Source organism: Poecilia mexicana, unplaced genomic scaffold, assembly GCF_051168715.1.
Source record: "Poecilia mexicana isolate PSO_F unplaced genomic scaffold, ASM5116871v1 scaffold_11, whole genome shotgun sequence".
Taxonomy (NCBI): Eukaryota; Metazoa; Chordata; class Actinopteri; order Cyprinodontiformes; family Poeciliidae; genus Poecilia; species Poecilia mexicana.
The window spans coordinates 23648141-23673640 of NW_028263380.1; the positions used below are offsets into that span (position 1 = coordinate 23648141).

General features: G+C 37.7%; 1 protein-coding gene and 1 long non-coding RNA gene across 5 annotated transcripts in view; one reads left to right on the forward strand and one right to left on the reverse strand.

The window, feature by feature from the left end:
* The window catches only part of LOC106919798 (chloride channel protein 1-like), a 29496-nt gene extending 6005 nt beyond the window's left edge, over positions 1-23491 (reverse strand). For 2 of the 4 annotated variants that reach the window (XM_088010440.1, XM_014990390.2), the window contains exons 1-21: positions 23426-23491; positions 19049-19328; positions 18845-18976; positions 18525-18653; positions 17808-17941; positions 17621-17698; positions 17411-17489; positions 16986-17111; positions 16646-16730; positions 16142-16243; positions 15843-15927; positions 11243-11398; positions 8388-8457; positions 6987-7097; positions 5955-6168; positions 5086-5219; positions 4766-4857; positions 3155-3247; positions 2969-3056; positions 2018-2100; positions 754-798 (exon numbers count right to left, since the gene is read on the reverse strand). In XM_088010440.1, coding sequence (XP_087866566.1) covers positions 754-798; positions 2018-2100; positions 2969-3056; positions 3155-3247; positions 4766-4857; positions 5086-5219; positions 5955-6168; positions 6987-7097; positions 8388-8457; positions 11243-11398; positions 15843-15927; positions 16142-16243; positions 16646-16730; positions 16986-17111; positions 17411-17489; positions 17621-17698; positions 17808-17941; positions 18525-18653; positions 18845-18976; positions 19049-19328; positions 23426-23476 — 2367 coding nt within the window. In that variant the 5' untranslated portion in view covers positions 23477-23491. Of the gene's footprint in view, positions 1-410; positions 440-749; positions 799-2017; positions 2101-2968; positions 3087-3154; positions 3248-4765; positions 4858-5085; positions 5220-5954; positions 6169-6986; positions 7098-8387; positions 8458-11242; positions 11399-15842; positions 15928-16141; positions 16244-16645; positions 16731-16985; positions 17112-17410; positions 17490-17620; positions 17699-17807; positions 17942-18524; positions 18654-18844; positions 18977-19048; positions 19329-23425 lie in introns of all 4 variants that reach the window. The other 2 variants (XM_088010438.1, XM_088010439.1) reach the window with 2 other exon arrangements.
* On the forward strand, positions 13427-14378 carry LOC106919827 (uncharacterized). Its single transcript, XR_001418706.2, has 2 exons — positions 13427-13600; positions 13773-14378. It is a non-coding gene; the product is annotated as an uncharacterized LOC106919827 (long non-coding RNA).
* Positions 23492-25500: the final 2009 nt, after the last annotated feature.

Below are 25500 nucleotides of genomic sequence, written 5' to 3' on the forward strand. Positions count from 1 at the left end.
GCCTCTTTTTGGATTTTACAGATGAGACTCGGCCTCTTGTGACAGAGCCAGCGCTTTTTTACAGGATGGTGTTGTGGAGAATTTTGGGAAGGCGTCAGGAAGAGTAGAACCAGGTTGCCAGACAGTAAAACACCACAGGGAATGATGGTGTTTTGGTGGATTAGCACAGAAAAACCTCCGTGCTTTGAATCTCCAATGCAGCAAATTTGCTATTAAGTCACATTTCATTGGTGATATTTCTATGATTAAACAACTTTTAAACAGTATTGTGTGTCAGAATGTGGACTCCTTGAATATTTCTCTTTGAGAGAGAATTAAAAAAAATGAACATAGGAGAAAAATGATTTCATCTTGCATGCAGTAATAATATTTTGCAAGGACACGGATGTGTTTCCTTGCTTTCAAATTACTTCAAGATCGTCACAGTGCACAAGTTCAGCTTTTCTGTGGTCAAATGGCAGCAGATTTTGTTTGTGGTTCATTAATGTTCAGATGAAACACTTTGTTCAGATGAAATCAGTTTTTGTATCAGTGGATGATGGGATTCTCTCGTCAACCATTAGCAGAATAGAATGGAAATTGATGGCTTTAAAAAAAATAATCAAGAACTCAAAACCACAGTGATACTTTACAGTGAAAATAAATTGATTTAAGACAGTGGTAAATTGACCACTGTGTTTATAAAAGAAATACAAAAAAATCTGACAACAACATAGAAAATCTTTTAATCTTCTTCATTGGTCATTGACCTACCTCGTCTGAAGTCATCGGGTCTGATAGAGGAGAAGGACAGGGTTCCTTGAGATAAGATAAGATAAAGACAAAAAAAGAGAAAGAGATTAGTTTCTGAATCTGAAGTTTGTCTAGTAAATTAATAAAACAATCTTATTTGGGGTGACTGCAAGTGAAATGAAAATGTTACCTTAACAGTAATGATAAACATTTGCCTTGGCTCTAAAAATGACTTCTAAAAGCTGGAATTTCTGTTTGAAGAGGCTGTATTTTATATGGATTATTTTATTTTTGGCCTGCAGTCTCTCTGCAATTTGCACAGCACATCCAGCAGAAGAGGCCTGAATGGATGCAGGCGTTGAAATTCAGGGCAACACCTGCTGTGACTTATTTTGTAGAAGTGGGGCCTGTCCTGCATGCATTGACTTCATGTCTTGCTAAGCTTTGTCCTCCAAGTGACGGAAACAACATAATCTTACTCCAATGAAATGCTGTTTCTGTTTATTTAAATAAGAAGGAAACAAGGGGAGTCTTTTCTACTTTCAGCCAATATCGCTAAAGCTTTTATATTACTTGCAAAACGGCTTAGAATGTGGGTAAAAATAGTGGTCTAAACAGTAAATTACTACCTCCAACAACATTATGGAAGAATGCTGGTGGAAAATGTCCCCTTGCATGTCTGCTTGATATTCGGAGTAATAGATTTTTGTTTGATGTGAAAACATTCCCCTTGGAGGGAATTGATAATCAGCTCGACAATACAAAACCCTCAGTAGTGGGCAGAACAGAAATCACACTCTGAACCCTCCAGCTTGCAACCACACACTTCTGTACAGTGTGATTTTCCAGCCTGCAGGTGACGAGCTTTGTTTCCCTCGGTGAGTCAGACTGACTGCAGAGCTGAATATAAGAACTTCCCAGATGAGAGAAGATTGGAAAGAAATGTGTGATTTTGGAGAGGTTTTTCTGAAGCAGGTTGTCATTCTAAAATCTCTGTTGATCAATGAATAGTGGTCAAAGGCTAACAAGTTCACCTACCAGTAGCCGTGCATGAATGCGGTTCTGGCGGTAGGCTATGTCTAAGGGATGAAGAGCTATTTGCATTTCAATAGTTCATAACATTTCATTACCGAGTCACATTTAAAGAGCTGATTGAAGGAGAAAGGAACAAATTACCACCCAGAAAATAACATGCAGAGCAGCAAAAAACAGAGGAACTGCATTGTTAATGGAGCACATTCAGAAACTGAGTGACGCTCAACAAAAGCTGCATTCACAGACACACCTGCAGTTCCTTCTCCGACTGTCTGCTTTTAGAGGTGAAGAGATTTCTGAGCGTTCTCCTCACCGACTGCAGGGGACCTTTTTCTGAAAGAGGAGCGGCAGAAACAAGACGAGAGTCAATGAATTATACAAACACACCTTTAAAGAACGTAACCCAACTGCAAATGGAATGTCAAGATTCTGCAGGAACCAACGAAACCTTTTTATTGTGGTTGCCTAGATACCTCTTTACTTGGAGGCTGCAAATTGTTGAGTTTGATAAGCTACTGTGCAACAACTCACACACACATCCACACACACCATCTGCCTCCTCCCTGCAAACATTCAGCCAAGTCATTGCTGTTAGCAATACAAAGCTACACTGTCTGATTGTTTGACATCTGTTGAGTGCAGAGGAACAAACATGTTTGAATCTGTTTAATGAAAAGATGACATTAATTAAACGAATATTACCAAGTTTGGCACATTGGGCTTTTGTGAAGCCGCAGGATACAGGTGTTGGATGGTTTTGTTTATTTTTAATTGGAATTTTGTTTGATAGATTAATAAAAAATAATGCATAACTGTGAGGTGGGAAGAAAAAGTTTACTAAATTTTCTCTTTTTAAAAACCAGTTTGTTTGGGTATGTATATCAGCTTTTCATTTCAGGAGAAGAAGGAATTATACTCACACCAAGCAGATATTAATTTACATCAGTCTAGTGATTGAACTTGTATAAAGAAATCAACATTTCTCTGAAAGGCTCTCAGAATGTAGTGGAATATGCTGCATTGACTTCATGTCCTGTAAAAACTGGTTATTTATGTAGTAATTAACTACAACAGAAGCTTTATCTTTGGGTTACAAGGTAGGAAATTGCTAATTATTTTTCTTCAACTGCAGTGAAATTATGTTTCATGTGTTTTCAGAGGTGAATACATGATGCAAAAATGTGTTGACCTTTGAACTCACCAATTGCAGGTGCAGTGTAGTTTGAGGAAGGTTCCTGAGGTTTCGGACAGGGTACAGGGCCGTTTCTTTCCTCCTGAACAGGGCTGCCCTGAAAACAACAACTATTATGGTTTGAAACATAATGATACATTGTTTTAATAAACAGATATAATCAGGAATAAAACATAAAGCAAATTGTTGGCCCACCTTGACTCTTTCTTCATCTTCTTCCTCATCTACAAAGGCAAATGACTCCCAACTGCTTTTTGGACACTGAATCTGCTCCTGTAGGCTCGGACCCTGAGCTCACAGTCAGAGAGACATTTTAAAGTAGATGGATATTTTGTATGAATAAATAAACATCTATACTTTCACATTTGACATGGTATATAATCCACAGAGACAGATAGAATGTGATGGTCAGGTCTTTTAGAAATAGTAGAGGGTTACATTCATTAGCCCAGCGGTGGCCAAGTCCAGTCCTCAACTATCCTGCAACTTTTAGTTGCATTCCTTCTCCTGCAAACCTGAATCACACGGCTGAATTCTCTTATCAGAATGTCATCCAGCTATGCAGAGTCCTGGTGGGGAGCCAATTATTTGATTCAGGTGCCTTGGAGAAGGAATGCATGTAAAAGCTGAAGGATAGAAGCTTTCTGGAGCTGGACTTGGACATCCCTGAAATCTTCTTTCAATTCGCTGTTATACATAGGAAGGCTGCTGACCTGAAACTGTCCAGGAGACAATCAATGACACCCTAAACAAGGGGGTTAAGCCACAAAAGTAAATTGCTAAAGAAGCTGGCCTCTAATGTAGTCTGTGTCTAAGCACATTAATAAAAAAGTGGAAGGCAAAGTCTGGTAGCAAAACATGCACAGGTAAAGTTATAACTGCAATAAGAAACATTTTTATACAAAAAAATAAAATTCCATCAGAAACAAACTTCTTTCTTAAATGAAAATAATTTGCATCTAAATCTGGTAGATGTATGAACAAGTTTGGGCTTAATCAAGCGAAATTACTGCACAATACGCAAAAATATTTTCAAAATGCCAATAATTGTGTATTAAGGTTTTGAAGTGATATTCTATTTCTATGCAAAACCAATAATTGAGTGTTTTATTTTGCTTCCTGAGATGAACTTTCCTTGATTGAACCTCTCCAATAAACTCAACTAAAATAATTTTTTATATCAACACATGGTTACAAAACTTTCATAAAATCCACCTGGATTATCCACTGTTGGAAAAGCCATTAATGTTGTCACACCAAAAATATTAGAGACAAAAACAGAGCAAATATAACCTAAACATAAACATTTTCTAACCATCTACTTCTGTTTCATTTTAACAATTGCTTTGTGTCTCAGTCACTCAATGGACAGAGACACAAACTGATAATAAAATTACATTACCTTACAAAAACAGCCTCGGCTAAGTAGATGAAACAGACAAATAGTTTCAATTACTGACAGTCATGATTTAAATTAAACATAACCTCTTCTGCAATGTAGACCAATCATTAGACCAATTACTGCATTTGCAATTATGCTTCAGCACATGTTTTATGCAACCTATTACATATCTGTTTTATGGAGCAAACATTTCCCATCCAATTTAATGTAATCTGAAGGGCACTACACACATCTGATGGGCTTTGTGAAACATCACATGAAAAGCATATTGGGATTTTCCCAGATTATGTGGGCCATTATCCAAAGTTGTGAACAGTAAAACTTGCAATCTTACACATTAATGCAGCAACAATGAAAAATAGTCTAAAACATCTAAATAAATGACCCGGTTACATCTAATCTACCTCCATCAGAAGTCTTCTTTCTGGGGACAACCACCAATCACAGAGCGCTAGAAGCTCCACCCGGTCAACGCTGCCCAAGAGGATCATAGACTCTAAATAAACAACAAAAATAATAATTACTTGGACTGCAACAAATAAAAAAAAAAAATTAACTTAAGTGCCTTAGGATTTTGAGGCTGGCAAATGTAACCTTAGACAAACTCATTTATGATACGTTAGAAGATTTTCCTCTGCATTAGAATTTATTTTAACTGTACCTCACTTTATGTTTTGCTTCAGTTCAATTTAAGACGCCTAGATTAAATATATAATAAGCATACCTTTAGAGTCAACCAAAGGGATAGTTTTCAGTGAAAAGGAGTCCAACAGGTGTTTGACTTCTCTGTATGTCGACTGGGATGATATGAACTTCACCTTTCTAACCATAATGTCCTCTACAAAGATGTTGTATTGGCTGCAGAGATAAAAAAAAAATACATTCAAGATTAGAAATATATTTAAAGAAGTCAACTTAAACATTACATGGAAAGAAAAAAAAACAGAAATTTAAAACTCATATATTGCCAAGACATGATGAAAGTTAACTGATAATAATAATTGTCTGCCATTATTAAGAAATTGTTATGTTATGATGTTTTTAGTCAAACAGTTTTTGCACATCTCAGATTTTCAGGGTGTTGGTTCCAGATTTATGGAGCAAATAAACTAAATACTGCCTCCTCTTGTTGAGGTTTGGGATATTTTGAACATAGTTCTCACCTGGTAAACAATCCTGAAATGTATTTAAGCCCAGTACCTTTCAGAGTCTCAATGACCATTAACAAGATTTTAAAACTGTGTGCTTGTTTATGTTATGGACAAACTTACTCATTGACTGTTGTCTTGATTTAAAAACTGCTTGTCATCAGCACACGTTTAGCAAAGCGTGTTGTATAACTCCATAATTGAAGACAGAGAGAACATAAAGATAAAATAAAACTGGCCCAAGAACAGACCTTTGGGGATCCCCAGATGTGGTGCTCATTTCCTTATATTTATAATTAGCAAATTACAAGAAGTTATCCCTGTTTATAAAAGAAAAGCTAAACTAATTTACCAAACACATTTTCTAGTCTTTCAAACACATATTTGAGAATATATAACACCATGGTAGAAGTTTTAGTTAACTCTCTATGCAAATAACACAAACCTCATGTGTCCAAAGCCAAGCTCTGGCAGGTATGGTAGCTTCTTGACCTGGATGATGGAGTCATACAGGGAAGGTTGCAGGCCCTGGGCCACCATGTTGGCTAGGATTACAGCCACCATCATGGGGAGTATGTGGGAGATTTGTCCTGTCAGCTCAAAGCAGATAACGGCCGTAGACACGGTATGAGTCACAGCTCCGGTCAATGCTGCTGCACCTGTCAGAGACATAGGGTGGAAAAATAACAGAAGTGTGGGACACAGAGCAAAGGAACAGTAATGGAAAGAAGACCAGCGACACAAAATTAAAACAGAAGATATAACTACAAGTAAACTAGGGGACTTAAACAAGTCAGGACACAGAGCAATAAAGATATTATTTATTGATTTTTATACAAATCATTGTATTTTTATACAAATCATTGTATAAAAATAATGATTTTCACAAACACAGCATGGACATGGAAAAATGAGATCAGAAGAAGACTGGTTGGAGAGATCAATGAACAAAGAGGAGAGATGGCCTTTGCAGGGCAACAGGATAGAGAATGAAGGGAGGCCACATTTCTGAGTCAGCTGCTGAGGTGAGCACTGCAGAGCAAACCTACTGTGACATTTAACTGTCAAAGCAAAGCAACCAGAGGTTCTAAAAGAAAGGATGAAGGGAGCAAAGGGGGGGAGAGACAACAAACGGTAAAAGTTGGGGGAGGTGAGGAGGATTAGGTGGGCAGGAGGGCAGGAAGACGACTTAACAGCAAGTGACGACTGGAGGACCAGCAAGTTTGACAAGAAGTGGAAGAGTAGTTGACAAGAAAGATATACTTGACACTTTTTCAAATCATTGGATGCATGAAGTTGGCAGGATGCAGTGAAAAAGAAATCCATAAAGAGACACTGCATGACAACATCGGAAACGGACAGTTTGGTAGCAAAACTTAATGGATATGGATTTTAATGATGCAAAACCCTAACCCATGACAAAAGCATTAACACAAAACAGAGCAAGAATAGATGAGAAAAGAAACTACATACTAACCGATGACTGCGTAACCCCCTGGAATGATGCGGTACAGAATGCTATCAAACACAATCCCATGAGGAAACAGGGTTGCCATGACTTCCCCAACCAGCCTCCCAAATGCAGCTCCTAAAAAAGGAGCATATGGTGAAAGTGAATACATATTCAATGGCAGACACTCAAATATGAAACATCTAGAGCGTTTCTACAGTATGTCTGTGAATTATACATTCATCTACTTCCTATGTGCACTTAATTGTGTTCAGTGTTGTTGAACTGGGAGGCTGGAGCTCATCTCCAGTGGTCACTGGGTGAAAGCCAGGGTAAACCCAGGAGAGGGTACCAGTCCATTACAGGGCCAACACAGACTTACACACACAGAAGTGTAATTAGATTAAAAGTGTTTGCTCATTTTTACTTTAAAAAAAAAAAAACAGTTGGCAGAATAAGCATGAGAGAGGACAAATAAAATTTCTTCAACTAGGTCACACATCCACATCAGGTTCCAGTAATACAGTGAGACAGTGCAGTAAGTTTAATGTAGAGGCAGCGCTTAGAAATTACCACTTCAAAGTTCTTCACTTGAGGCTCTCTGACCAAATAATGTATTTCTGCCCGGAGGCAATCTTTAAAAACAGCTTTTGATCTATTTGAAATTTGTGTCCAATTTTAATGTGAAGGGAGCAAATAGGGCATCCATCTGCATATTTTAAAGAGGTACTGAGCTAGATTTAGGGATGCATAAAACAACAAGGAAGAGCATGAAGTTGTTCTGCCTTTAGTTCTCCTTCAGAAGTGCATTGCACACTGAACCATCTTTTCAATTGTAGGAATCTGGTGAATATGATGTTCAAGTCAGTACAATGGAGAGAGTCCAGCTTTTGAAATTTAAATTCTGCTTTTAATTAGTAAAGATTAAAAACTGTTAATATTTTAGAACACAGTGGGATGAAAATGTATCAGTTTAATGTCACAAATAACTAATAACATCTAACACATTTGGAACCACATTTATTGACATTGGTTGCAGGTTTTAATTATACAAAAAGCACATGGCCTGTTTTCATGTGCAAGAATTGGAAAACTGTATTGTTGGCCGAGCGGATTATTTAGTTCATCTAGCAAAAGCACAAAAGTGTTTTCAACCATTATAATCATGATAATGAGTGATAGTTGATGTTTACAACTTAAATAATTACTCCTTCAGCTGATAGCATCAAAAATAGTAATTTATGAACAGTTATTTGCCATGACTGTCTCTGTGTTGCCTTTTCATGAGCTGGGAAGCTGACCAGAGTTGACCCAGCCTCTCCCCTATTGGCAGCTGGAGATAGTCACTGTGTAGAAAATGGATTGATGGTTGAGGAATGAAAAAATAATTTCCAACCCAATAATAATCACTTGTTGTTTCTTTCTCACCGAGTATGAAGACGGGCATGAAGGCCCCAGATGGAATGGGCATGGTGGTGGCCACTGCAGACATCCAGAACTGCATGTCAGAAAGAGATGCAATACTGAAAATCTGCCAATAAAAGAGTTTGAAGCACATCTTAAAATGATTGAATACAAATGTGAATAAGTTGTTTGTATATGTAGTGCAGCATTCATTCACAAGGTTTTGACAAGCTGAATAACTAATTTTGAGACATTATGAGACACGAGAAAAATGTATTATATTTTCGTTTAATAACTGCTCTTTTACTCTCATTATGTTACCCACCTTACATTCAGACTGCAGCCAAGGTGTCACGTCGCATAGCAACAAGAGTGTATAGTACCATATGATTTGAGCTTCTTATTAACTTTTTTTTTTCCCATTTGAGTTGGGGAAAAAAATCTTCCTATTCAGCCACAGCTTGATGAGTTCCAGTGATGGCGTTTGTGCTGTTTTGTATGTAAGGTCGGGGAGGAGATTCAATCATCCCTGGGTATGCTTGAGCATGGCACTTAATGAACATCTGCCCCAGAGAAGCTACAGATGCCGCTGCTGCAGCCTTGCCAGCTTAGTGTGGGCTGCTTACCAGTGGAAGTGTGAAAGGAGGAATGAAGAATGAACAAACTCCTCTGGACTTGTGCTAAACTTTTCTTTCAAATGTCAATTGCATTATTTTCAAAACAACACTTTCTTAATTTGAATGTAATTTCAAATCTGCTTTTATAATAATATGCTTTGTTCTCGTCCCCATCAGAGATAATAACAACCTTAGTGGTGGATTTTTTTTTTGTTTGTTTTTTGGCATTTACCTGAAAACATCTGTGGTTTACCAGAACCCCTCCAAAACACCTGCTGCACACCGCCGCCCTCATTTGAAAAGAGTTTTTGGAAACATAACATTACCCTTTCACCAGTCCAGAATACTATTCCATGCGTCATCTCTCATCAGTGTTTGAGAACTAAATTACTATGGAAGAAAATAAAAACTCATTAGCACGTCTCTCACAGGGCAGCTCCTCTGCTGATGACAGAGAAGAGTGTGCTCAGTTTTTTCCTCTCTTTTAATCTCAACAGCCAAAATCAATCAGGCAGAAAGACACACAACTCACAAAAGCAGTTTCACACACAAAAAGACATGTCAGTCGGCACACACTCTTTCGTTGGTGTCACAAATTCTTTGACAGATGGTACTAGCAACATGCTATGAAATTAGTGCAGAAGACCAAGTGTGTTTCAAAGTAAAATAAAATATAGGACACCAAAAAAGAAAGACGGTGTGGAGGTTTAAACCAGGGATGTCCAGATTTGATTGGCCTCATTGCATAAACATACAGGCTATTGATCTAACTAAACTGATCAAAGTATTTTTCATTCTTTACAATGAAATTTACAGCAAAACTTAGATCGGACTGGCTGCAGCTGCTGTGTATCTGCACAAGTTTATCCATCACCGCAATGAAATTATGAGCAGAATTATCAATGTATTGAATTAAATACATTCTAGTTTTAACATTAACTACTCACTTTATGCCAGGGATGATCAGACGTATCTTTAGAAACTAAAGTGGAAACTGTAGCACACAGATTGCCATTGTGGACAATACACTATGAAAGGAAGAGCATTAGTTTGCTGTAACCCTAAATGTAGAAAGAAAAAACAGTTTTTTGGCACTTACATGGCACCAAGTTGTCATATCACATATCACATTGTACTTGCAAATGATTTTCTCAAGATAATTTGTGTTTTTTTGAAGAGGTGATTTCTAAAAATGCTGTCAATAGTCCACTAACCCCAGTCAGATAGGCACTCCAGTTGAATCAGTTTAAATAATTTAAACAACTTAAATGGAAGATGAGATTCAGGGGATACAATTAAGATTTGGCAGGGATGCTTTCCATACCTGTTTCACACATGTTAATCATTAAGGAAACCTCACTGTAGAAATATCAAGTCTAATAGTGGGTTAAGAAATGTCTTAGAGGTACCTGAGGCTGGAGAAATCTGGAGATTTCTGCTCAGACTTTGGTATCATAAACCAAACACAAAGAGAGAGAAATTATGATGTTAAATCTGAATCTGAGTCATCAGATGGGTGACGTTATTTATGTTCTGCTAAGGAAAATTTCAACCAAGGGGATCAAGTCGACAGTTAAAATAAAACAATATGTCAGGTAATGACTTAAATATGAGGCAAAGGCTCTTAACCAAAAAGAAAAAACAGTGGATTGCTCTTTTCAGGTTGGGATCACATCCCTGAGGCGCATTTCGGAAAGACCCAGGATACACCTCGGGGAAAATAAATTCTGCCCTTCATGTCTCACTGTCATCTAAGCTCCTTGTTCAGGTTACAAAGAGTAAATCGCTTTGCTTATTAGAATCGTCATCACACAGGAAGTGTGTGCGTGTGTGTACAAGCTTCTAAGAAATCATAAAACAGCAAGAGGTGCTGGAAGGTTGCCAGCATTGCTGACCTTGGACAAGAATAAAATGTGGAAGACGAACTCACACTAGAACACACACATACACAGATGTCCCAATCACGGACACAACACAAGTGACCCTGCAACAATTGTCCCTGACGAAGAGGAGGATGACGAAAATGCTGACGTCAGGTGGCACCGGGGCCACGCACAAACAATCTCAGTCACATCCAAGGAGGTAGATGCAACGCAAGCAGAAATTTGTGTCCAGACACCAAACAATAAAACACCTAAATATCTAACGCAGTAAATACCACACACACACACACACACACACACACACACACACACACACACACACACACACACACACACACACACACACACACACACAATTTCCCAGGAGACAGGCACGTACCTTCATGATGAAGAAGAGCAGCAGGATGATAAAGACGCTAACGTCAGGGTGCAGCCACGCAGCAGACCGGCCCAGAACAGCCGGAGAGGGAGATCCCGAAATCTTCGTCCATGTAAAGTTATCAAACAAAGAGTTGATGCACTCCCTGGGCATTAGCTGGAGACGTGGGAGGAAAGGTGAGAAACAGAGGGGAAGAAAGACAACGCAGAACGATGGAAAGGGGACGGAAGAGGGTTGAGAACAGAAAGCCATCAGTCAGTGGAAAAAATGGAATACAAAAATGGTTAAAAGTCTAAAAGACATGAGGCAAACAAGAGGAAACAGAAAAACTGAATGCACAAAGAGGTAAAAAAAAAATTAAAGTGTGGGACAAGAAAATTATCAAGAAGAGTGAAGCAGAGGAAAGAGACAGAAGAAGAAATTAAGATAAAAAGAAGAAATACTCTTTGGACTCGATGAGAGAAAGAAAAAAGAAAACAGTTTGAGACAGAGTGAAGCTTAACAAAAGGAGGATGAGAAATAAAAGATTTTAGATTAGATAAAAGTGAAAAGAAGTCGGATATAATAAACATGCAGGAAGTCATTCATCAAGCGGGATGTAGCCTGGTATGGGTGGCCGTGTCCAAATGAGTCATTCCCTTTGGATGACTCATGAATGACTAATTCACTTCAACCATTTTGCTCCACATTTGCATAGATGTCTCTGAATTTGCTCTGAGCCAGAAAACCATAGTGCTGCATCTGCATAATGCCTCTGCAGGGAAAATAGCAACGCCAGTGTCATTTTGATTTTCCACTTTTGCACTTCCTGCTTGTGTCGGGGTTAAATTGATGCCCACCATGGAAGATGGAAGATGAATCTTGAACGTCAACAGAAAAGTCTAAATTGCAAGATTCTTTAATTTTATGTTTTGACATTTTGGGTCTAATCCTACTTCTTAGCATTCACTTTCCTCTTGTTGTGTTGTTGCTTCTGTAACTTTACACTACTCTCCTTGGACAGTAAGGATTTTATTCACGAAAACAAGAAATATAGTGATAGATAAGTAAAAGAAAAAGGTTAGATGATCCATCCTGCAGCTATATTTTCTATAATCAACTTAATTTCAGGTATCATTTTTCCTGTTTAATTAACCCTCATACGATCTTAACATTCTGTTTACTCGCCTTGTCCTACAGGTCAAAAATGTCCCATCCTAACAAAAACCCCAAAATAAAGCAGCTTACTTGAATTTGAAATCCGAAATCTATTTTGCATGATCAAACAATCTGTTATTTATCAATTAAACTCAATTTAATTCATTTTTATCATTTTTTTTTTTTTTTTTGTTTTACAACACAAACCAACTGTCATAAGTTTTCTTTTACACAGTAAAAGTTTATTATTGTAATTATATAAATTTGAAGTAATTACTTCTGAATTAATTATACTAAAAGGGAAATAAGTCAACAATCGGTAAAGTTTTTGTCAACAGTTCATTCTTTTATACTGTTTAGGATGTCAATTATGAAATTCTCTCATACAACAACATAAGAACATCATCAACATATGTTGACCATTAGATGTTCAAAATGTTATGTTTAACATCCTGCAAAATTAAATAAGATGTTCAGCATCTTGTGTCGGACAGTATGTGTGAACGTACAACCTATGACCTGTTGGGCAGTGAAACATCTGCTCACGGCTTCAGCAAGGAATCAACTAGGGGTATTTTGATTTAGGGCCTTTGTATCCTCTATACTGAATTTGTTTTTATTATGCCTCAAATTGCTTTTTGTTGTGTTTGGGAGCTTGTGTGATGTGAGGGGTTAGCTACAGGTGCAGGTGCAGGTCAAATACAAGTTCAATTCCAATCCAGTTTATTTGATGTGTGTGCGTGTGCATATGCGGGTGTGTGTGGGTGTGCGCTTGCGTGTGCGTGTGTGTGTGTGTGTGTGTGTCCTGGCTTTTTCGTCCCTATCTGTCCACTGTTGCCTTGTTACAGCTCTCTCTGTTCAGGTCAGGCTTCTAACTGTGAATTTTCAGGTCCTTTTCAGTTGCACAACATTAATATTTTGACTGGGAAACGATGTGTGGCAGAGTGGTGCTCAAATGTCCTGAAGCAGCAAACGCACCATCTGGACAGCTGCAGGTGCAGCCTGGAGTATTCTGATTGGCGCCACTTATAGGAGAAAATGACCCGAAGAAGCTGCATATGAAGCTTTTTAATGATAAAAAGTCCCCCCTAAATTTAAGGTAAAACAATATAAGGCAATTTTGAGAAATTAAGCACCTTTTTTAATCGAAGCTGAGGTGAAAACCTGCTGAGGGGTAGAAGAGAAGTCTGCCATGAAGAGGAAAACATGGTGGAAAGTCAGGTAAGCTAACTATGCTAGTATGCTACCTTCCTGTCGGAAGTAGTTTCATTTCCAACAACCGAAGTATTTATTTCATTTTATTCTCTTTTTGTTTTGTTTTGTTTTACAAAACAACAAAACTTCCAAAGTAGTTTGAATGTGAACTGAGGGAAGTGCTAATTCTTTTCCGCAGACCATCGGTTCATTATGTATGACGGTGAAGGTGCTCGGCTCTGGAGGACCCAAACAACTCTGTAAGTTTGTTTTTTTGTTTTCACGACATGAACTATTAGAACCAAAACCAGAACCCGCTACGAGCTGAGTAATAGAGCAGAAAATGTCCAAACAGCTTGCAAAGAAACCACAGGCATATAAAGAATAAACGCCTTCCCTGGCTGGGGAAGTTTGCTTCTCTGTGTATGATGTTTTTGATGCCTTTCTTTATGAACCTTCCTCGGCTGGGGAAGTTCTTCGGGAGCCTTCCTCGACTGACAAGCAAGCTTCCCCGGCTGGGGAAGTTTGTAGCCTGTCCAGACCACTGTCCGAGGGAATGATTACGCCAATCTTATCAGTGAGAAGGAGACAGTTGGGTCCAGAAAATCAAGTTTTACTTTGATGAAGGCGGCTCTAGAAGTCTGGACCCATGAAGAGAGTGCTGTCCAGACCACTGTCTGAGGGAATGATTTCCCCAGTCTTCTAAAAGACCAAACTTCTCCAGTTGGGGAAGTTTGCTGCAAAGAAGATAACGTGAAGGAGACAGAAATTTTGTGTTTTCTCAAAAATATATGGGAACAACTTTTGTTATTGTTGTTTTTTGGTTTGTGTTGCTTGTGCTTTTTATTTTCATTACGAGATTCTCTTTACTTTAGTGATTATTTTGGGGTTTTATTTTTTCTATATATTGTCTGTATACTTCTTTATGGAACACTATGGAGACACAACTTTGCCAATTGTCCCAGTGAGAAGGAGACAGTTGGGTCCAAAAAATCAAATTTTGCTTTGACGAAAGCGGCATAAGAACATATATATATATATATATGTTACTATATATACACACTGGTACACTAGTGTGTATATACAGTATATAATTAATTATATATTGATCACTAAGTGGTCTATTCTGAGCATATGTGAACCTCGTGATGAGGCTTAATTCTGGCTCAGAGCTGCTAATACATTTAGCTTCACAATTTTTAATTTATGGTTTATTTTACATGTTTAGGTGTTCAGACATGCTTCTCAGAGTTTTCCAATTTAACTTTTGGATTGGTATTCTAATGAGTACATAACGCAGATTTTTGCTCACTATTAACACCCCTTTAACTTTTTTTCTATCTTGTCACCACTACAAACTTCAGTTTTATGTTATAAACCAACACAAATTACTCTATTACTAAGAAGCACAAGGGAAATAAAACAAGATCTTATATGTTTTTAGAAAACAAATCTGAAGGTGTGCATCTATATTCAGCCCCTGTGAGTCAGCTTTTTACATAACTACCTTTCACTGCAACTGCAGCACAAAGTTTTAACAGATGTCTCTCTTAAAGCTTTGAACTTTGAAAGCTGACTGAAATGTTTACCCATTTATATTTGCAAGATAGCTAAAGCTAACTTTGTTTCTGTGTAGACAACAATCAAAACTATTTCCTTGCAACTTTGGTTGTCAAAGCATTTTGCACATAGTTGAGCTTTTGTCTCATCTGGCTTGAGCGCCTTCTTCCACATGTTTGCTTGTGGCAAATTGCTGCTTTCCTTGCCAGGGATTTATTTGTGAACAGCTCTATTTACTGACTGTGTGGATGCAATGTGACAAAATGTAGAATGGTTTAGGGGTGTGAATAGCTTAGCAGGAGTCTTCATTTTGCAACTTTTGAAGTTGGAAACCCTCAAATTATTTTCTCTTTTTGCATCAATGCATAATATTATTTTAAATATTTTGTTCAAATAATTAACTTATTATATTGTTTTTTTCTGTCCCACCATTGTTTATTATTTTTTTCTCTTGTTCCCTGTTTCACAAAATTTGAATAAAACAAATTTTTATGGGAGATAAAGATCTACGTTTGAACTTCAGGAAAAACCATGTGATAAACCAGCTACGAGTAGAAAGCAGCCACATAGTTATCATCGTACCTATTTGTAGAAACTACTGGTTGTTGTAGCTATGGAACAAAACAGAATTGTTTTTTTTTTTGTTGTTTTTTTGTTTTGTTATGTTTTGCTTTAAGACAGGCTAAAATCATCAAATTTGCACTCTGACCTCTCCAGCCATAAACTGTCCAAACCCTGGTGGGAAGGTCAAGGTGGCAATGACCAGTGTAACAGTAGCTGGAAAGATGAGTCGACTTGAAGTGTTAAAACACACACGCACACAACACACACACACAAAGAAACAGAGGAAGAGAAGAAAAAAGCTGTTATTAATAACAAAAAACACAAATAACTATTTGAATATGTCTGTGAAGAATATTATGACCTGCAAATAAAATTCATAAATCTGTGTTCAGCTAAGCAAATACGACAAATAAATTCTTCACACTGTAACATACAAAGACTCACTGTTTAATCAGGAAGCGGGTCATTGCGTTTGGTCGTCTCATGAACAGCACCACCTGTCTGTTCAGATAGACAAAAAACGCCCCAAGAAATCCACAGGCAATCCTGCAAAGACAGAGGAACCTGGAGTTACAGCGCTCACTATTAAAGCAAAAAAGCTTACTAAAAATATATTCCTTTATATTAAAATAGCTGGAATATTGGTAAGCTAATAAGTAAAAGCTCGAAAGTATCTGATATTCCACACAAGTTTATTTTCTGAGAAGAAACCTCTTGATTTTTACTGTTGAACAAATGGAGACAGAAAAACTATATTAGTGACATTTCTTGATTTCTGAGGTAAATTTTGAGCTTTATATCCTCAGACGTTTTATTAATTTCTAAAAATAAAAAAAAATAAAAAACATCTGAGGCAACCAACATGTATTTGAAATAACATTTTGGTTGAAATGTGGATACATTCAAAATGGGGCTCCACATGTCTTTCTATGTTTTTCAATTACTCACCCAATGATTGCGAATGCAGGAAGTTCCTGAAGATCAAACGGGAAATCCATACGGAAGTTTGTCCTGAACAGAGCAGTGATGGTCACTAGAAAACAACAAAAAAGACTCAACATTTTAAAAATCTAGAAAAAAAGAGGGAAAAATTTATGAATCCTTTTGCAACTCAGTCCAAAAATAAAATCAGAGAAATGAACGTTTTGATCAGATGTACGTTTTAGCCCATAAACACAGAGTCGAATTTGTTTAATAACGGAAAGTAGAAAAATGGCGCTCCCTTGTGGAAGAGACATACATGATCCTATTCACACAGTACATGCAAACATTTCTCTCCGATCCATACCTGCATCCTTGTTAAACACAGATAGCACTCTAAAGATGAACGCACTAAATGTAGCAGCAAAGTATCCTCTCCAGTAGTTTCTCACAGCAAAGTATGTGGATGTTACCTCAATGCTAAAGAGCACACCTGTTGGAGAAAAAGAACAAAAGCACAAAAAAAGAAAACATGCAGAACATATCAAATGTTGCAGCTTTATCTTTTCAACATTTAAAAATGTCATTATATATTTCAGACTAATTTAAACATTTGTCATTAAAAAAGGTTTTGCAGATTTTTCAGTCAGATTCTGAACTATCTTTAATAAATACTTCTCTACGCATCATTGCTGTGTAAGATTGTTTTATTGCAAGTAAAGTTGGCTAAAAACAAACAGACAAATGAGGAAACAAACAAAAATTACAAATAAAATGAACATGGTTGACTACCTCCAAGTGGAGTACCAAAGCAGCAGCCCACCCCAACAGCACAGCCCACTGTCAGGATGTCCGTGTAACAGTAGGGATTCTACTGATCCAAAGAGCAAGGAGAGGTAATTAAAATAAGGAAAAACTGCAAGATATTTCCATCATATACATTATTTACAGTTACAGGGAAAATCTGCATGGAAAACCTTGCGTTTCCTGACTTTAGCTTACCTGATACACTCCTGAAAAGAAGGACATGAAGCGGCTGAGAACTGCTGCACAGATGCTTGCGATGTGTACAAAAGGACCCTGGGTGGAGGAGAACAGGAAAATTTGAATCAAATAGTAAAAACTGACCATCACACTCCAAACAAAAAGAAAGAAAAGCAAGGGGGGGGTGGGTTATTTCTTTGCCTACCTCTTTTCCTACGGGCATCCCACTGCCCAGAGCTGCAGTCAGGCCAATGACTTTTGCAATAAAAGCCTTTAGAGTCAAATATTCCTTAAGAACAACACCTCTCAGAATGGTCTTCAACTCAGGGATACCAGAACCTTACAATAAAAGGCAAGACTGAGTTTATAGGAACACAGTCTTCTCTGTGAATAAAACAATTTGTTTTACATCTTAAGGTCACACTGTAAAGTTCTTCAGAAAAAGGTCAACAGAGGTTATTAGTTATTTCTGTTTCTGGAATAGTATCTCTAAGATGTGATCCTCTTACCATGAAATGTTTTGAAAAGAAAATTTGTACTTTTAGACTTAGTAAAATCTTTGCCAGATTGGCTCAGATTTTCATCACATTATGGAAGGCAATGCTGGAGAACCATTTACTGAAATCTGTATACCTCTTTATATCTTTTAAAAGTTGGGCAAGTAACAAAATATTGTTTTGAGGTATAAGATAGAGGACAATATGAAGTAGTATGGGAATTTCAACTTCATTTTCAAACAATCAGCTTAAACAACCAAACTTGACGCAGAGCAAATTAACATAGTTAAACTAAACATCATGGAATAGAATAATATTGGTTCAGCCAGTGTAAGTTAAGGTAAGAGCAAACAGATATTCTCCTGGACATGCAGGTTTTCACAGAGAAGCGTGAAGGTAAACATGAGGGTAGAGTTGGTACAAACCGATAGCTTGAGGAGAAACCAGGTGACAGAAAAGTGAGGAGAAGAGGATAAACATCAGGGGATAGGAAACCCAGGCCAGGTACTGCAGGGGGATGTTTCCCTTCAGTTCCTTATAAATCCATTTATACGCTAAAGAAAGAGGAATTTGGACAAGGAGGAAAAACTGAAAGGAGTAAAGACAAAAATGATGACCAAAAATGTGATGAAGCTATTATGCTAGAAAATGGAAATGGAGGATTTAAAGTGTAATGGGAAACAAAGGGAAAACATGAAGGAAGAAATTCCATTTTGTGCAACTACTCATCTGTGTTTAATTATACCTTGCAGGCTTTTTGCACTAGCATAGTCCATGGTCCAGCTGACCAGAGCCATCGTGATTCCCAGTAGAACCAGGAAGATCCAGTCTTCTCCCAGCCTCGTGACAAGAAACCGCTGCACCCGTGCTATGCAGTCTGTGAAAACCAAGCAGCAGAAGATTAGAAAATGGTCCGCATCTTAAATATTTTTTACTTGATGATGCTAACCTCTGCATTTAGAGTAGGATCGCATTTTCCTCGTGGAGGTAAATTCATTATCAGCCATTTGCTCATCTGTAGCCTCACTTTCCATGTTGGGCTGAAATCTTGTCTTTTGCCTGCTGTGATTGCCATGTTGGTGGCCGTAACTATGGCGACCATGTGTCCTCTCATGGCTGTGATGATGATGATGATGATTTCCATGTTTCTTGATCTGCCTCTCCGTCAGCAGGCGTGTGGCCTCCCGTCTGCCCGAGCCACCCTGGTTCTCCTGGTACTCTCCATAGAGCTGTAGCGCCGGCAGACCATTCCATTAGAACAAAGCAGAGCACATCACATCTGAACGGCATTCATCATTGAAACCCATCAACATGCACTGGTAGAATGTGGAGCGTAATAGTACTCTGGCTGAGAGGGGTTCATTTTAAAAATAGACAGAACCATGTGTTGACCCTCAAAGGCTCTAATGGAAGCGGAAACATGGACTCGGCATCTAGATTTATCACCTCTGGACGGGCTCCATAAAAACTACCCAGGACATCTGGGGAAGAGATTAATTCTCTGGATCGCAAGTAAACATGTCTATAACTGAAAGATGCCCTCATCTCGTCTCTCATGTGTCCAACCTTAGCCTAGCACTTAGCACAGTCTTCCTCTTCTCTAAATTTTACATCAATGAAAGCAGACCTAGCTGACTTCTTAATACAGCAGCTGATACAGTTGTGCTTATTAGTTTGCATACAGCAGCAGAATTTCTGATATTTTGACAATTTCTCAGAGTATGAATGATGACAAAAAAGCATTTCTTTTTTATCATTTGAAGGGGAAAGGTTGGATTGTCTACCAGGTATTGTGATGAAAACCAGATATTTTGTACTTACATAAACTGTTCATTTTGAAATACTTATTCATTTAGTAATATTTCAAAAAATCATCCAGCTCTCCTTCTTAGAACATTTTTTTAGTCCTTTTAATTTTTCCATTGTTACTTTTGGTCAGCAAATAAGTTTTGGACTGGCAAAGTACAACCTGCTACACTCAATATTTATCAATGAGAAGCCTTGGAGTTGCGAGGTTACTTTCAAGGCTTGTCAGCACTCCTTGTTAAGAGACTTATGTGAATACCAATAACCTTAGCACTTTTCTACATTTTGTCACATTACAGCCAGAAACGTTCATGTATTTTATTGGTTTGCATAATAGAGCAGTACTAAGTTTTCCAAAATTTCGTAGTGGAAGACAAATGATGCATGGACTTTAACTGGCTGATTTGTAGAGTTCTCAACATTACTTTCCACCTAAACTGTGAATCTCTGCAGCTTCTCAGTGTTACCATGTGCATCTTGGCTACTCTGATAAACACTCTCAGTGACAGGCTGGTCCGTTTTCTGTTACCTAACTCTGCTTTAGATTTCACAGGACTTCATCCCTGACCTGTCTGCTGTGTTGTTTGGTTGTCATGATGCTGTTTTTTAACTAATGTTCTCAAACAAATTTCTGAAGTTATTGTTTATCCTTATTATGAGGTGACTTCTGAAGATTGTTATTTACGCAAGATTTTATTTGTTATCAAAGTAAAAGGCTGAAAACAATTAAATACCACAATTATTGAGTTTTTATTTTGCATAACTTTTTGAGAAACATGCACTGTTTTGTTTCCACTTCACAATTATGCGCTTTTGCACTGCAAAAAAATTGTAAGAAAACATCAATTATTTATGCACCAAATTATTGCTTTTAAAATAGTTGAATTTGTGTTGCATCATAAAAACTAAATCTTGAATCCACTTTAAAATCAATTCTGTTCAGTATTTGTATTCATGTTATGAATTTGTTGGCTATAATTGGATGCACAAGATCTTAATAAATTATCATCATCAACAAATAATCAAGCAACAGTAACGGCTATGCAAATAAGTGTTCTAGGTCCTCCAACACATGTAGACAATAGCTCTTCAGGAATATAAGTGATAAGCTGGTAAGTTGGGTGTGCTGCTGATACTTATGACTTCCATGCAGCAACCTTTCAACAGCTTCTAATTTAACGGGTTCATGGACAGGCTGGTAAAAGATGGATTTAGATGCACATGTACCTAAAGCACTGGAGATACTGTGCGTGTGAGCAGAAATGCCAGTCGATGCACACTGAAACTTGAGGAGTGCAACACACAATTAACTATGACTAAATGCCAGGCTCAAACAATAGCATGCACAGTTGTCTTGACTTAGTACGATGTGCTTATTAGTTTGATATTAAATGTAATGTATAACTAGTCCTTTGCTGTTTTTAATGGCTGTTTATATTGACTGAAGACTGTAGCAAAGGAACTTCAAATAGTTTGAGCATCTAAATGTCTTTACGAAGAAACAAACTCGGAATGTTTACATTGGCAGATTAATAGACCTAAAAAGCAACAAACGGTTTATCTGAAAGAAAAAAAAATCTTAAGGAAATTATGTTCTCATTCTATTTAATTTACCAAGAAGGGTAAATAATATTGCAGTGCTTCATATTTTAAGGAGCACATGAAAAACTCATCCAAAAACCAACATGGATCAGACCAATACCGTGCTTTAGAATAATATTCAATAATTGATTTTTACAAGAAATATATACATATATTTTGGATATTCATGTGCTTGAACACATTTTTTGGAATGTTTGTGAAACTTCGAATGAAAGAAGTCGCTTCCTTTGCTGAGCATTTTCAACATGATTCATCTTCACAAAAACATACCAGTGATGTCGTTTTTGTGAATACTATGGGAATGCCCAGTCATTGTAGCATTCAGGACAGAAAACAGTTCAATGTTCCACAGCTGATCAGCTGAGGACAACAGCAAAAGACTCTGTGGACATGCTTTCCAGAGCTTTTACATTTTCAACAGCCTGTGCTGTAAAAACATTACCTCAGGAAGGGGAAAAAAAATACTTCATGATCAACATATAAAGCCAGAATAAAGCTTACAAACCTGCTTACGCTGTGTTCTATTTGTAGTTTGAACTTGAAAATTTTGAATTCCGGAAACACCAACTGAACCAATCGAAGTTGGACCTCCTCAGAAAATCTGAACATTTTTTAAGCGCTTATGATCCATATGGGCAGCTCCTCGCTTCAATAATATTAAGGTGAGGTGAAAAAAAGCTTGTTCTACAAGGCAGATTTGTAAGTCTGTGTCTAAAATCAATGTTTTATGTAATCATTGCATCTCTTAACTGAACAAATTAAAAGAGGTGTTTCCACGTGGAACAGCTTAAAATGCTGTTCGTAAGAGCTGCTATGAACAGTGGCTACTGGGGCATTGCCTTTTTGGAATCCCAACGTCTCACACTATTTTAATTAGGAACAATCCTTTCTGAGGTAATCTTGCTGCAAATATTTCCTATTAAAACAAGCACAATGAGGGTTAACTCATGCTACATAATTATTGTGAACCACTATAAGAACATTTATTAAAATCATGTATATCTGAGCAAGTAAGAAACCAACTTTACATTCCAGTATTTGCTTCTTTCAGTTTCTAAAAACACAACTTCACCGTTTATTCAAAACAATTAAAATTTAGGGTTTGCCACAATTTCATTGTTTTTCATGCCAAAAAAAGGTCATTGTTGCAAAATATTACCATGCGCCAACACAGCTTGAAAGTTATCTGTCATGAAATCTCCTTCTCCAGATGTTCACCCTTCACACTGCATTCCTCACACCTACATGAATGGGGTCAGACTCTACTCCAAGATCAGGTTTCTCCTCATTGGAAAACAACATCAAGGACACATGCACAAACACACACTAAGGTTCAAACATACAAAAACAGCAGCACAGAAACATGAACACCCGCGCACTGCTCCATAGATTTACATGTATGGTAACTGTGTGTAAAATAGACACAGGGATCAAGCACAGGAGTTGTCCTGACATGTGTTAAGTCCAGGCAGGGCTTAAGAAATGAGGTGCAGAGAGGCTAGAAAACAGGTGGAGGAATCAACGGTGGGAAGCAGCAAGATGGACAGAATGTGTTATGCGCGCAAGTGTGTATGCACATGGCAAGATCGAGAGGTGCACAGCGTCTCAGTACGTTATATTCTACCATGTGTAGAATATACACATATTATATGTGTATATAATATGTAGAACCCTGTCTTAGGTAAATGCTGAAAGCCTCATTTGATGTCTTGACACTTCAAATGAGGAGGCCCCCCATCCACACAACTTTGATTTGCACATACAGGTGCGTCATGAGTAGGGAGCAATTCAAGAAAAGGCCCTTGACACGTTGCAAATGAACCAAAACGTGACTTAACAATGTTTGACAGATACAAACTGAGTAAAACAGAGTGAGGAAAAGTGACAGGAAAGAGGAAATAAAGAGGAGGACACTGACCAGCGTTTGCTTGTACCTCAGAGCCTTCCTGTCCGACGCATCTGCAGCCATTGACACACTGTCACTGACCCAAAAATAAACCCAGCCACTCATGGGGAGTCTCAGGATTACCAGGAGTGCTCTGGACGTTCCCTCGCACACATGCACACACACAGAAAGGCACACATCCTCTCATCAGCATGTGCACCAACACATACACACTCTGTTACACACTCGCATTCGGACATGGTGTAAATTATCTCCGGCTGCGGTTACAGTAGCATTGGCTTTCCACAACGATATGGAATAGCCGGTGGTAGGAGGAGGGTCTGGGGGTGCAGAATGTCTGAGTTCAAATATTTCCCTGATAATTACCAGAGTTTTTTGTTTAACCTCATCAACCAGTGGACATTGCTTTCATCTTTCACCTAAGCTCCTTTAAAAACAGTGCAGAGAAAACTCTCCACTCTGACAGCCAAATGTATTACTACTTAGTAATAACTAAGAAATAAACAAATACTTTTTTTAAACATATATATTTTTCGGATTCGGATTGCGTCTGCCATTTTGTGAATTTGTGCCATTACAGAAACAGCCAGTACTAATTGAAGTCAGTCACACTGAAAGTACTCAATGTTCTTCCTGTACCAGCCATAGATACCGGAAATCAGTGTGGAAGGCTTCGTCATGGTGACTGTGTTACTTGTCAGGATTCCTGAGTTCAAACTAGAAAGCATAACATGGTAGCAATCGCCCAACAGCATTCCTAGATGAGTTTTGGTTCACATTTAAACATGCTTCTGATTTGTTTTTCATGAAAAATGCAAATGTCTTACCTTCTTATCCATTCTTTGAATTCCCAGATCAATTACATGTGTGCTTTTTACAAATCTATTTGCTTAGAATCATTGTTTTATCCTTAAAGGAATTTAAATAAAATACATAAACTGTGTGTATTTAGGAGTTTAGTAAATTGCTGGTCATTAGTAGCTCAAAGACTTAGCAGTGGTACTTTGCATTATTAAGAAACAAAGTAAACAAATTCCAATTAAATTCCATTAAATAAAGAATAACTTTTACCATCCACAGAGTCTGGTAAAAAGCTAGATGATTCCACCGAATGATATTAACACAGAGTCAGTGATTATAACCCATACAGTGGGTTATGGTCATGTGGTGAGACAGATTTAAAGTTGTGTGTCAACAGCATATTTGTATCTGAACAATACGCTCTAGAACAATGTCCTTTGGACAGATGAGACCAAAAGGTGATGCTTGACCATCATTCACAGCATCATAATGAAGCATCAGCACAGAAATAACAGCGGAAGGATCATGATTTAGGCTCGTTTCTGCCTCGGCATTTCACAGATAACGAGACGACCATCAACCTTTCCGTATACCAAAGTATTCTAGAGTCAAATTTCTGTGTGACAGACAAAACCTGACCACAACTAGAATGATCTGAACTTAATAGGACTCAAGGCGGCATATTCTTGATGATGGCATTTGACAAAATGTAGCATTTATTGCTTGTTTCATAATTGCTTATTGTGTTTTTATCGTGTAAAGCACTTTGAACTGCCTTGTTGCTGAAATTTACTAGCCAAATAAACTTGACATGACTTGACTTGTATATAAGGAAAAACCTGCAACTTTACTGAACCAGAGCCTAGGAAAAAAAAAAGTCCCCCAACAAGGATGTATCTCGTTGCAGCCAATGGTTGGCTGTACAACCCATTGAATCATAGGTACATAGAGTTTTTTCCGCATTAGCAACCGCTCTTTGAAAGCCATGGTAAATAGAGCATGAATCAAGATTTTCCATTACATCAAGCAAAATATGTTTGCAGTTGTAACCTGACCACATTTTTCTTCCATTAAAGTTTTGTTCAATCTTTAACTGATAAAACTCAGGTATTGACTGAAGGGAGTGTGTGTGAAGAACCAAGCTATTTCTTTAGCAAAGATTATTTATCATGCATCATTTCTCATGACTGATGCAAATCAACATGGCAGGAACATGACAGGTGAGCAAAAGACTATTTTTGCTAATGGGTGTGTGAGTGTACCGACTTGATTTTGGAACAAAGAGC